Source organism: Ovis aries, chromosome 5 (genome assembly GCF_016772045.2).
Source record: "Ovis aries strain OAR_USU_Benz2616 breed Rambouillet chromosome 5, ARS-UI_Ramb_v3.0, whole genome shotgun sequence".
Classification (NCBI taxonomy): Eukaryota; Metazoa; Chordata; class Mammalia; order Artiodactyla; family Bovidae; genus Ovis; species Ovis aries.
In genome coordinates, this window is record NC_056058.1 from 36,183,884 (window position 1) to 36,197,308 (window position 13,425).

Below are 13,425 nucleotides of genomic sequence, written 5' to 3' on the forward strand. Positions count from 1 at the left end.
AAAATGAAAACATACGTGCAATTTTTCTTTTAGCCAAACACTTTGCTCTATTTGACAGTTTTGCCTTCGTTTTCTGCAATCCATTTTCCTCCTTTGGCTCCTGTTGCAAAACAAGAAACATGATCAGGTTGATTGCCATTAAAAGTAGTACTCTTTCTATCCTCCTCTACAGCTAACAGAGGCCACTAAACCTCTAAAGAATCAGTGTTTTTGTAAATGTTTTGTAACATTCTTTGCAAATGTTCAAAGAAAACATCAGAAACAGATCTTTATGGTAGAAAAAGAAAAATGTAGATTCAGAACCAATAAAAATAAAACACTGTAATATACAGATATAATTATGTCATAGTCAAGCTCATATAAAAACTGGCCCATCTGTAAAATCCCAGCAAGTATGCACCCAAGTTCAGAGAGACCTCGATTCAATGTTTCAAAGTCAGTAATAATGTTTAAGCCCAGTGCATACTCACTTCTTTTAAATCAGTACTTTAAAAAGCAACAGAACCACCAGGGAAAAGTATGTAACATATTCATCAGATAAAGGGCTAATTTTCCTTATATATAAAGAGCTCTTACAAATCAACACAAAGCACCCTCCCACAGGCAAAAAACATGTTAAGACACTTCATAGAAAAACATACCCAAAGAGCTTGTATGTATATGGAAATACAATTCACAACAATTATATAGGTATCTTTTTTTAATCTATACAAATAGTGAAAATGAAAACATTTCATAAAATATTTATTGTGAGGAAACTAGTACCATAGATTGGATAAAATGGATGCAAATCACTATTTTGTGCACCTGGAACTAATACAGTGTTTTGGGTAAATTATACTTCAATTACAGTGTGTGGGAGGTGGGGGGGGGGGCAGAATGCATCAAAATGCTAATGGTGGTTATCTCTACAGGGTGGGGTTTGTGGGTGGTTGTCATTTTTTAGTTTAGGCTTTTATGTGTTTCTAACTGTCCACAATCAACAGGTATTGCTTGTAAAATTAAGATAAAAACAATAAATGTCATTAAAAATGAAAAAAAAAATACAGGTAAAGGTGATCCCATAAATATGTAACTGGGATCTCTGAAGAAGAAAACAAACAATGAAACAAACTGACATTAAGATTATAATAAATAAAATTTACAAGGGAAAAAAGGCAGAGGATGAGATGGTTCGATGGCATCACCAACTCAATGGACATGAATTTGAGCAAGCTCTGGGAGTTGGTGATGGAAAGGGAAGCTTGGCAAGCTACACTCCATGGGGTCTCAAAGAGTCAGACATGACGGAGCAATTGAACTGAACTGACATATTGAAAGTTCACTCTGACCAGTTTCCTAACACATACATATAATATACGTATCTCACCTTAAAGAAAAATTCTTGGCATTCATACTAACAAAAAGGACTAGTCACTTACCAAAAAAAGGAAAATAAATCAGACTTATCAAACATAACATACAAAGCAAAAATCAAGAAGGCAGCATTTTAAAGAAACTCAAGGGAAAAAAGAAAATTTTAAACCAAGGATGTTGGATCTCATTAAGCAGTCTTTCAGATATCAAGACTATAGAAAAACAGTATCAAAAACATAACAACTTGGGAAATAATCTAGTCACAAGACCTACTTGACAAATCTAGTAAAAATCAAGCACTATTCAACTAAAAAATGATTAGAAAAACCTGGCAAAAGAATGGATAGAAAATATTTAACATATTTAATTTTAGAACTAAGACTAAAACAGAAGTAGAGATAAGAAAAGAATAAAACATGTAAATATTATATGCAGAAATGACACACCTAATAATTGAGAGAAATCAGAAATGGAAAGTAAAATAAGTTCATTTTCTATTGCATGCACTATAAGTGAAAGTCAAAGGATACTATTTACAACTGACAAACCAGACTACAGAGAGCTAAATTTTTAAAAAAAGAAGGAACTACGAAAAGCATTTCTATAAATTCAGATATAAAAAGGTATACCAAAATGTATGCTAAAAGCAGAGTCAAAAATCAAAGAATATACAAAAAGAAATAAAATTAACTTAACAAAAAATTAAACTCAATGCTATGAGGCTGGGTTATAACAAAGTGATCCAGAACGGCTAAAAATGAAAGGTCTAGAAAATAACAGTAATTGTGTGTGCATGCTCAGTCACTTAGCTGTGTCTGACTCTTTGTGACCCTGTGGACTGTAGCCAGCCAGGCTCCTCTGTCTATGAGACTTTCTAGGCAAGAATACCAGAGTGGGTTGCCATTTCCTCCTCCAGGAGATCTTCCCAACCCAGGAATCTACCCTGCATCTCCTGTACTGGATTCTTTACCACTGAGCCACCTACCTAAATTGACTCTCTCCATATATCCTCCCAGAAAAAAACACAAAACCAATAGGGCTTCCCAGGTGGCACTAGTGGTAAAGAACCTGCCTGCCAATCCAGGAGACGCAGGAGACCTGGGTTCCATCCCTGGGTCAGGAAGATTCCCTGGAGGAGGAAATGGCAACCCACTCCAGTATTTTTGCCTGGAAAATCCCATGAACGGAGGAGCCTGATAGACTACAATCCATGGGGTTACTAAGAGTTGGACACGATTGAAGCAACTTAGCATGCAATAAGGACCAGAAATAATACCACCTATGACCAATGCCTTCAACATTATTAGGAGACAAATCATACCACAGAATTCAAATAACCAGTGAGCAGAGAAACAGCAAATTCTAACAGAGTTCCCAGTGCTATTGCAAGTCTATGAGTAAATAGAACAAAGAAAGAGAAGGCTTAAGAGACTATATGAAAAACAAGAAAAAGAGATGAAAAACTTAAGAACACAGACAAAACCACCTTCAAAATTAGAATGTCTGACACTAAGACCAAACATTGGTCCAAGACGTGGTATTTCACATAATCAGCTACATTTTAAAGGGCTTGAAAGTGAAAGAAACAAAAGTGGCAACCTCAAAGACATACTGCCAATAGAAAAGAGGAAGATACACAAAGAAGAGATGGTACCCCCTCAGATTTCATAAAATAAAAAGAAAGGAGGAAAAACATGACAGGTCCTGAAGAAAAAAAATAAACATGCCAACCTCTCTTCTAATATCAACAATACCATCCATAAAAAAACTAAAATGAATTACACTAAAAAGACAAAAGAGAAGCTTTTGTCCAGTAAATACAAGAATAAAAAAAGAAATTTCACAAACCAAGCAACTATAAAACAGAAAGAGAAAATGTAAATAAAAACATTTAAGTTTATGAATATTCTCTAATCATCAACCCAGAAAAGGAAATTACCACATCCCAAACAAATTTTAAAGAACCATCTACAGATTAAGAAAAGCCTAGAATCAGAAAGCTCAAACCATAAACCAACAAGGAAAGGAACAAATAAATTGAAACTTGATAAAACCAAAACTGAAAATAGATAAAATCATCTCAAAAAAGAAAAACAGGGACTTCCCCGGTGGTCCAGGAGCTAAGATTCTGAGCTCCCAATGCAGGGGGCCCAGGTTCGATCCCTGGTGGGGCCCCAAAAAAGAATCTGCATGCTGCCGCTGATCTGGAATGCTCCACACTGTTCTCCATAGTAGCTGTATCCATTTACATTCCCACCAACAATGCAAGAGGGTTCCCTTTAAAAAAAAAGGGGGGGGGGTGGTCTCCAAAGGAAAACAGATTCAAGTAAAAATCTGAAAGCGCCACTAAAGAAATACAAGAAAACAATGAGAAAATGAAAGGAATAAGCTACAAGATACACTATTCTGAGAGAAGAACAAGATGTAAATAGATATGCAACATTTCACATAAAAAGAAGCATAAGAAAACATGAATGGGGACACTTCCCTGGAGTGCAGTGGCTAAGACTCTGTGCTCCCAGTACAAGGGGCCTGGGTTCGATCCCTGGTCAGGGAACTAGATCCCTCAAGTCACAAGAAAGACTGAAAATCCCATGTGCCACAACTAAGATGCAGTACAACATTCAGAAAAATAAGATCATGGCATCTGGTCCCATCACTTCATGGGAAATAGATGGGGAAATAGTGGAAACAGTGTCAGACTTTATTTTGGGGGGCTCCAAAATCACTGCAGGTGGTGACTGCAGCCATGAAATTAAAAGACACTTACTCCTTGGAAGGAAAGTTATGACCAACCTAGATAGCATATTCAAAAGCAGAGACATTACTTTGCCGACTAAGGTCCGTCTAGTCAAGGCTATGGTTTTTCCTGTGGTCAGGTATGGATGTGAGGGTTGGACTGTGAAGAAAGCTGAGCGCTAAAGAATTGATGCTTTTGAACTGTGGTATTGGAGAAGACTCTTGAGAGTCCCTTGGACTGCAAGGAGATCCAACCAGTCCATTCTAAAGGAGATCAGTCCTGGGTGTTCACTGGAAGGACTGATGCTAAAGCTGAAACTCCAATACTTTGGCCACCTCATGCAAAGAGTTGACTCATTGGAAAAGACCTGATGCAGGGAAGGATTGGGGGCAGGAGAAGAAGGGGACAACAGAGGATGAGATGGCTGGATGGCATCACCGGCTCGATAGACATGAGTTTGAGTGAACTCTGGGAATTGGTAATGCACAGGGAGGCCTGGTGTGCTGCGATTCATGGGGCCGCAGAGTTAGATACAACTGAGCGACTAAACCAAACTGAACTAAACTGCCAAATAAATAAATATTTAAAGAGAGAGAGAAAAAACATGAATGGGCTTATTTTTGCTTTAAAGCAATGTTTTAAGAATAAAAAAAATTAATGAAATTGGTTATCAGTGGTGTGAGGGATGTGGAATAGGGTGTATAGAATGGAGAAGCAAGATAACTTGAGAATATCTTTCTCTATACATTTAATTTATTCAATAAAGCAATTTTCTACATAATGCAAAAATAAAATTAAATCAACAAGAATGGGAAGAAAACAAAGAACCAATGCGAAAACAATCAGTTGGATGGTACCTTTTAAAGTACCTCAGTAACTTTATTACATATAAATAATCCAGCCACATCCATTTAAAAAAGAGATTCTCAGAACTGTATAAAATTAGAAACCTCAAACCATGTGCTACCTACAAGAAATCCAAATAAAACATAAACAAATACCTAGGTTAAAAGTTAAAATACCAACAAATGGTGCTGGAAAAACTGGATATGCACAAGCAAAAAAGAAGTTAGATCCCTATCTTATACAATACACGAAAGCTAATTATATAAAATCGATCAAAGACCTAAATATAACACTTAAAATTTTAAAACTCTTAGAAGAAAACATGGGGAAGGAAATGGGAACCCACTCCAGTATTCTTGCCTGAAAAATTCCACAGACAACAGAGCCTGACAGCTATAGTGCATGGAATCACAAAGAGTTGGACATGACCGAGCACACACAGAAGAAAACATAGGGGAAAAGCTTCATGACATGGAAGATTTGGCATGACTTTTTGGATATGACACCAAAGCACACGCAGTAATACAAAAACCAGATAAACTGGACTAAATTTAAAACTACTCTGCATAAAAAGACTATCAACAGAGTACAAAGGCAACCTATGAAATGGGAGAAAATATGCGCAAATCATTTATCTGACAAGGGGCTAACTGTCCACAATATATAAAGAACCCCTACAATTCAATGGGCATTTCTGTAGTGTAGTGGTTATGACGTTCACCCCATACACAAAAGGTCCCTGGTTTGAAAACAGGCAGAAGCATGTTTAGGGATTCTCTGATAGCTCAGTTGGTAAAGAATCTGCTTGCAATGTGGGAGACCTGGGTTCATAAGATCCACAGGCTACCCACTCTGGTATTCTGGCCTGATGAATTCCAAGGACTGTAGAGTCAATGGGGTCGCAAAGAGTCGGACACAACTGAACAACTTTCACCATTCAACAACAATATGTGTGTGAATATATATAATCTAAAAATGGTTAAAATCCTAAATTATGTTATGTATATTTTAACACTACACACACACATGCCATCTCATACCATACACAAAAATTATTTCAAAATGGAACAAAGACCAAACTGTAAGAGCTAAAATTAGAAAACTCTTAGGGATCAACTTCATGACTTTAGATTTGGTAATAATTCTTTAGCTACAACACCAAAAACATTAAATAACCAAAGAGAGAAAAAAAGGTAACTTGGACTTTTTCAAAATTTAAAACTATTGTGCCTCAAAGAACATTATCAAGAAAGTGAAAAGACATCTCCTAGAATGGAAGAATATATTTGCAAATAATGTATCTGATAAGAGGTTAAACATGCAAAATAAAAAAGAAAACCACTTAACAACAAAAAGAAAAACTGCAAGGTAAAAATGGATGGAGAACTTGAACAGACATTTCTTCAAAGAACCTATACAAATGGCTAACAAGTAAAAAAAGACGCACAAGTTCATTAGCCATTAGGGAAATTCAAGTCAAAACCACAATGAGAAACCATGATACATCCACTGAAAGTGAAAGTGAAAGTGAAGTCGTGTCTGACTCTGCGACCCCGTGGACTGTAGCCCACCAGGCTCCTCCGTCCATGGGGTTCTCCAGGCAAGAATACTGGAGTGGGTTGCCATTTCCTTCTCCAGGGGATCTTCCTGACCCAGGGATCAAACCCAGGTCTCCTGCATTGCAGGCAGATGCTTTAACCTCTGAGTCACCAGGGAAGCCACTAGGGTGATATAAAATTAAACTTGTTATTAAAAATAACAAGTGTTAGCAAGAATGTAGAGAAAATGGAATCCCAGTATACTGCTGATGGGAATGTAAAATAGTAATGTAAAATGGTACAGTCACTGTAGGGGAAAAAAGGCATGAAGAAGACTTCCCTGATAGCCCAGAGGTTGAGAATCTGCCTGCTATCACAGGGGATACAGGTTCAATCCTTGATCTGAGAAGATTTCACACGCAGTAGGGCAACTTATCCCCTGCCCCACAACTACTGAGCCTGCACGCCCTAAAGCCTGTGCTCTGCAACAATAGAAGGTACCACAAAGAGAAGCCCTGCACCACAACTAGAAAGTAGCCCCTATTCACCTCAACTAGAGAAAGCCCGTGTGCAGCAACAAAGACCCAGCTCAGCCAAAAATAAATAAATACACAAAAATTTTTAACAGGGATTAAGTACTGTTCTATGCTACAATATGGATGAACCTTGAAAACATATGTCAAGTGAAAGAAGGCAGTCACAAAAGCAATTCAATAAAATGAAGAGTCAGAGACAATTCTGAGCTTTATAACCTGAGGCAAATAAGTGGTTCTACCATCAAATGAGATAGCAGATAAAGAAGAGTGAGAGGTAAACTTAGATGAAAAAGCAGTGACTTATTTCACTGTCTTACTGGATATGACCTACAAACAGGCAGAAATTTCCAATAAACAAATGGAAACACAGATCAAGGGAAAGATTTAAAATCTATTACAGCTCTGTCCAACAAAGCTCTCTATAATGAAGGGAAATGTTCTATATTTGCACTAACACAGCAGACACTAGATGTGACTAGTCCAAGAGATAAACTTATTTTTCCTTTTATTTAATTTTAATTAATTTAAATAGCTACAGGTGGCTAGTTGCTACCACACTCGACAGAGTATATCTAGAGACTTAAAAAGCTGTCTTTCTCTCACTTTATAGACATATGAAAATTTTCCCATTTGATTTATTCAAATGGTTTTAAAATATCACCATCAGTTAATATATTATAAAACTGAGGAGCTATGATCCATCCTCAGCCAAACTGTATGACTACTTTCTTCTAAGTAATTCTTAATTCCATTTACGAAGCTGAGTAAAAGCTGCATGGTCTGGCAAGATGTCATTAAAGTTCAATCTCACAAACAAACCAGTCACAGATAAGGAGGCCTAGTTTGAGACCTAGAGCTCTACTCTTTGGAATACTGACCTCTCCATCACTATCAGATATCACAATGTATGCATCCTCAAGTCTACGCTTCTTCTTCACATTGACAGAACTGGTAGTTTCTACATCTTTCTTCTCCAGGTTCTGAGCTTCAGAGGCTTCTTTAACTTTTTTTTTTCTCCGTGGCATCCTTTTGTCTGAAATAGAAGGAAAAAAAAATTGGAGAAGGAAATGGCAATCCACTCCAGTATTCTTGCCTAGAGAATCCCATGGACAAAGGAGCCTGGTGGGCTGCTGTCCATAGGGTCGCACAGAGCCGGACATGACTGAAGCGACTTAGCATGCATGCATGCATTGGAGAAGGAAATGGCAACCCACTCCAGTATTCTTGCCTGGAGAATTCCAGGGACAGAGGAGCCTGGTGGGCTGCCGTCTATGGGGTTGCACAGAGACACGACTGAAGCAATTTAGCAGCAGCAGCAGCAGCAAAAGGAAAAATAATGTCCTTAAAGTATAAGTTTTCTAGATTCTATTTATCATTTGGTCATATAAAAGAAAAAGATATCTATCTAACAGAAGTAAAATTGGATTTCTGAACTCATCTACTAATTAAAATTTGTATTTTTCCTCTAAAGGAAAAAATATATATATAAATCTCATTTTTTAGTGACATTTCAATAGGAATAATATAATAATTTATCATAGTTCCTTAAACATTAACTTAAATAACTGGCTCTCTAACTGCATATTATTATTCATCTAAAAGCTTTTTTTTTTAAATATCAATGCCTCAACCAATAAAGGACAACTTTTTTAAAAAATCCACTGCAAATAATCATACTTAAAGGTAAAAGACTGAATGCTTTCCTCTTAGGATAGGAATAAAACAAGCATGTCTGCATTCATCATTTCTACTGAACATTATACTATAGGTTCTAAACAGGTCGATTATGGAATAAGAAGAAATAAAAAATCCAAATGGGAAAGGAAGAAGTAAAACTATTGCCTTTTGTAGATGACATGATCTTGAATTTAAAAAAAAAAAAAAACTAAGAAATCCACTAAAAAACCATTACAACTAATGAACAAGTTCAGTAAGATTGCTGGATACAAAGTCAATATACAGAAATCAACTGAACAGCTATCTATAAGCAATAAATAATCCAAAAATTAAAATTTCAAATTATAGTTTAATAGCACCAAAAAGAAAAAAATTCTTAAAATTTAACAAAAGTGCAAGGTTCGCAACCAAAAACTATAAAATATTGCTGGAAGATATAAAAGATAAATGCAAAGACATCCCATGTTCATGAATTAGAAGACTTGACACTGTTAAGACAGCAATATTCCCCAAATCGCTCTACAAATACACCATAATTCCTAATAAAATTCCTACTGGCTTTTTGTTGACACAGACAAGTTGATCCTAAAATTCACAGAGGAAATGCAAAACAGAAAAAACAGAAGTCCCAGAACAGCCAAAACAATCTTGAAAAAAAGGAACAAAGCTGAAAGACTCACACATCTCAATTTCAAAACTTACTACAAAGCAATATTATCAAGACAGTGCGGCACTGGCACAAGAATAAAAATAAGATCAATGGAACAGAAGACCAAGGAGTTCAGAAAACATCCACACATACTGTCAATTGCTTTCAACAAAAGTGCCAAGATAATTCAATGGACAAAGCATAAGTCTTTGCAGTAAATGGTACTCTGACAACTAGATCCCCAAATGCAAAAAGAATGAAATTGGACATCTACCTCACATAATAAAGAATTACATGAAACAGATCAAAGACCTGAATGAAAGAGCATAATCTATAAAATTCTAAGGCAGAACATAAGCATAAAGCTTTGTAATCTTGGATAGGTGAGTTTATTAAATGTTATCAAAAGCATAAGCAACAAAAGAAAAAATAAATAAACAGGGCTTCATCTTATTAAAAACCTCTGTGCTCCAAACCACCATATTAAGGAAGTTTAAAAAAAAATAAAGAATGAGAAAAGTATCTGTAAAGCATCTATGTAATAAAGAAATGGTATACAGAATAAAGAACTCTCGCAAATCAATAGCAAAAGGGTTTCCATCCATATCTTGGGTTTTTGTTAATAATGCTGTAATTAACACTGGTATGCATATATCTTTTCAAATCAGTGTTTTGTTTTCTTTGAGTAAATACTCAGAGGTAAAACTGCTGAATCATACAGCAGTTCTATTTTTTCATTTCAATTGTATGCTTTAAGTGGATGGATTATATGGTAAGTGAATTATATCTCAATAAAGTTGCATTTTTTTCTTAGAGAAAACAGCAAACATTGGCAAGGATGCAGAGAAATTAAAAGTTTCATTCATTCATAGTGTGATATAAAATTCTGCAGCTGCTGTGGAAAACAGCTTGGCAATTCTTCAAAATATTAAAATACATCTAGTAATTCTACTCCCAAGTAAACATCCAAGAAAGTTAAAAACAAGTATTCAAACAAAGACTTGCACTTAAATGTTCATGGAGAAGGCAATGGCACCCCACTCCAGTACTCTTGCCTGGAAAATCCCATGGATGGAGGAGCCTGGTAGGCTGCAGCCCATGGGGTCGCTAAGAGTCGGACACGACTGAGCAACTTCACTTTCACGCATTGAAGGAAATGGCAACCCACTCCAGTGTTCTTGCCTGGAGCATCCCAGGGACGGGGGAGCCTGGTGGGCTGCCATCTAGGGGGTCGCACAGAGTCGGACAAGACTGAAGCGACGCAGCAGCAGCAGTAGCAGCAGCGACAACATCATTAATCATAATATCCAAAAACAGAAATAATCCAAATGATGAATGGATACACAAAATGTGGTACATCCATCCATACAATGGAATGTTGGTCAGCCTTAAAAAGAAACCAAGTACTAACACATGCTACAAAATGGATAAACCTTGAGAACACATTAAGTGAAAGCAGCCAGACACAAAAGCCTACAAATTATATGATTCTGTCTATATGAAACATCCTGAATGGACTAATCTACAGAGACAGAAAGCAGATTAAGATAACTAGAGGTTTGAGGAGACAGAAATACAGAGTACTTAATGGCCTTGGGTTTCTTTTTGGGGTGATGAAAATGTTTAGAATTAGAAAGTGGACTTCCCTGGTGGTCCAGGGAATTCACCTGCCGATGCAGGGGACACAGTTTCAATCCCTGGCCTGGGAAGATTCCACATGTTCTGGGGCAACTAAGCCTGTGCACCACAACTACTGAGCCAGTACTCCAGAGGCTGCAAACCACAACTACTGACTGAGCCCACGCAACTGGAGCAGGTGCTCTACTACAAAAGAAGCCACCACAATGAGAAGACCGCACACCACAATGAAGAATAACCCCTGCTTGCCACAACTAGAGAAAGCCTGCACACAGCAACAAAGACCTAGCAAAGCCAAAAATAATAACTAAATCTTTTAAAAAAAAAAGGAACATAGTGGTAGTTGCACAACATTTTGAATGTACAAAAAGCCATTAAATTATACACTTTAAAAAGATAACTGCTGGATTTTGCGGTCTATGAAATCTACCTGCCTGGAAAATCCCATGGACGGAGGAGCCTAGTGGGCTGCAGTCCATGGGGTCGCTGAGAGTCGGACACGACACAGCGACTTCACTTTCACTTTTCACTTTCATGCATTGGAGAAGGAAATGGCAACCCACTCCCATATTCTTGCCTGGAGAATCACAGGGACAGCGGAGCCTGGTAGGCTGCCATCTATGGGGTTGCGCAGAGTCGGACACAACTAAAGTGACTTAGCAGCAGCAGCAGCAGAAATCTACCTAAATTAAAAAAAAAAAAAAACAACTTTCCAGATGATTTTCTATTATAACCAAAGCAGAGACTCACTGACTTAAATACTGATTTTAAAAGAACATTAACTGTGTTACAAACTTCTCAAATTGTTTAATCATTCAATTACTCCTAAGAGAAATGTTACATCTCATTGCCAAAAAACATCTGGACAACCTGAGTAGTAAGGGAGGATAGTAATAAAGGACACACTAATAAAGGACACACTCAAACTCTTCCAATCTAGTCACTCACAATATCATTCCCTACTGTAAGAATAGAAGCCAAACACAAATTTCTTTTCTATTCTTAATGTTTATTTTTAAATGACTTAAGTCTTGAAGAAATAGAAGAAATCATACAGAATGATGAAAATATTAAACACATACATTTTTCATTGTAGTATAGATGACCTACAATACTGTGTTGGTTCTAGGCATACAGCAACATGATTCAGTTATTTTTTCAGATTATTTTCCCTTACAGGTTATTACAAGATATCAAATATCATTGTTCCCTGTAATATACAGTAAATCCTTGCTGTTTCTCTATTTTATGTATAGCAGTTTATATCTGTTAATCCCTAATCTGTACCCCTAATTTTCCTTTCCCCTTTGGTAACCATAAGTTTGTTTACTATGTCTGTGAGTATGTTTCTGTTTTATATATAGATTCACTTGTATTATTTTCTAGACTCCACATATGTGTTATTATATAACATTTTGTCTTTATCTGACTTCACTTAGTATGATAATCTCTAAGTCCATTGATGTTGCTGAAAATGGTATTATTTCATTTATTCTTATGCATAATACTCCATTTTATTTATACACAGACACACAGACACACACATGCATGCTCACCCCCTCCCCCAGCTCCCATACATGTTAGTATACATGTTAGAATGCCATTCTCCCAAATCATCCCACCCTCTCCCTCTCCCTCTGAGTCCAAAAGTCCGTTATACACATCTGTGTCTTTTTTGCTGTCTTGCATACAGGGTCGTCATTGCCATCTTTCTAAATTCCATATATATGTGTTAGTATACTGTATTGGTGTTTTTCTTTCTGGCTTACTTCACTCTGTATAATCGGCTCCAGTTTCATCCATCTCATCAAAACTGATTCAAATGAATTCTTTTTAACGGCTGAGTAATACTCCATTGTGTATATGTACCACAGCTTTCTTATCCATTCATCTGCTGATGGACATCTAGGTTGTTTCCATGTCCTGGCTATTATAAACAGTGCTGCGATGAACATTGGGGTACATGTGTCTCTTTCAATTCTGGTTTCCTCGGTGTGTATGCCCAGTAGTAGGATTGCTGGGTCATAAGGTAGTTCTATTTGCAATTTTTTAAGGAATCTCCACACTGTTCTCTATAGTGGCAGTACTAGTTTGCATTCCCACCAACAGTGTAGGAGGGTTCCCTTTTCTCCACACCCTCTCCAGCATTTATTGCTTGCAGATTTTTGGATCGCAGCCATTCTGACTGGAGTGAAGTGGTACCTCACTGTGGTTTTGATTTGCATTTCTCTAATGATGAGTGATGTTGAGCATCTTTTCATGTGTTTGTTAGCCATTCGTATGTCTTCTTTGGAGAAATGTCTATTTAGTTCTTTGGCCCATTTTTTGATTGGGTCGTTTATTTTTCTGGAATTGAGCTGCATAAGTTGCTTGTATATTTTTGAGATTAGTTGTTTGTCAGTTGCTTCATTTGCTATTATTTTCTCCCATTCAGAAGGCTGTCTT

General features: G+C 36.8%; 1 protein-coding gene across 4 annotated transcripts in view; it reads right to left on the minus strand.

Annotated features, from left to right (window-relative positions):
• UIMC1 (ubiquitin interaction motif containing 1) overlaps positions 1-13,425 on the minus strand; it is a 131,214-nt gene that overhangs the window by 98,415 nt on the left and 19,374 nt on the right. For all 4 annotated transcript variants that reach the window (XM_012178271.4, XM_060415699.1, XM_060415697.1 and 1 more), the window contains exons 2-3: positions 7,895-8,049; positions 16-100 (exon numbers count right to left, since the gene is read on the minus strand). In XM_012178271.4, coding sequence (XP_012033661.1) covers positions 16-100; positions 7,895-8,041 — 232 coding nt within the window. In that variant the 5' untranslated portion in view covers positions 8,042-8,049. The remainder of the gene's footprint in view (positions 1-15; positions 101-7,894; positions 8,050-13,425) is intronic.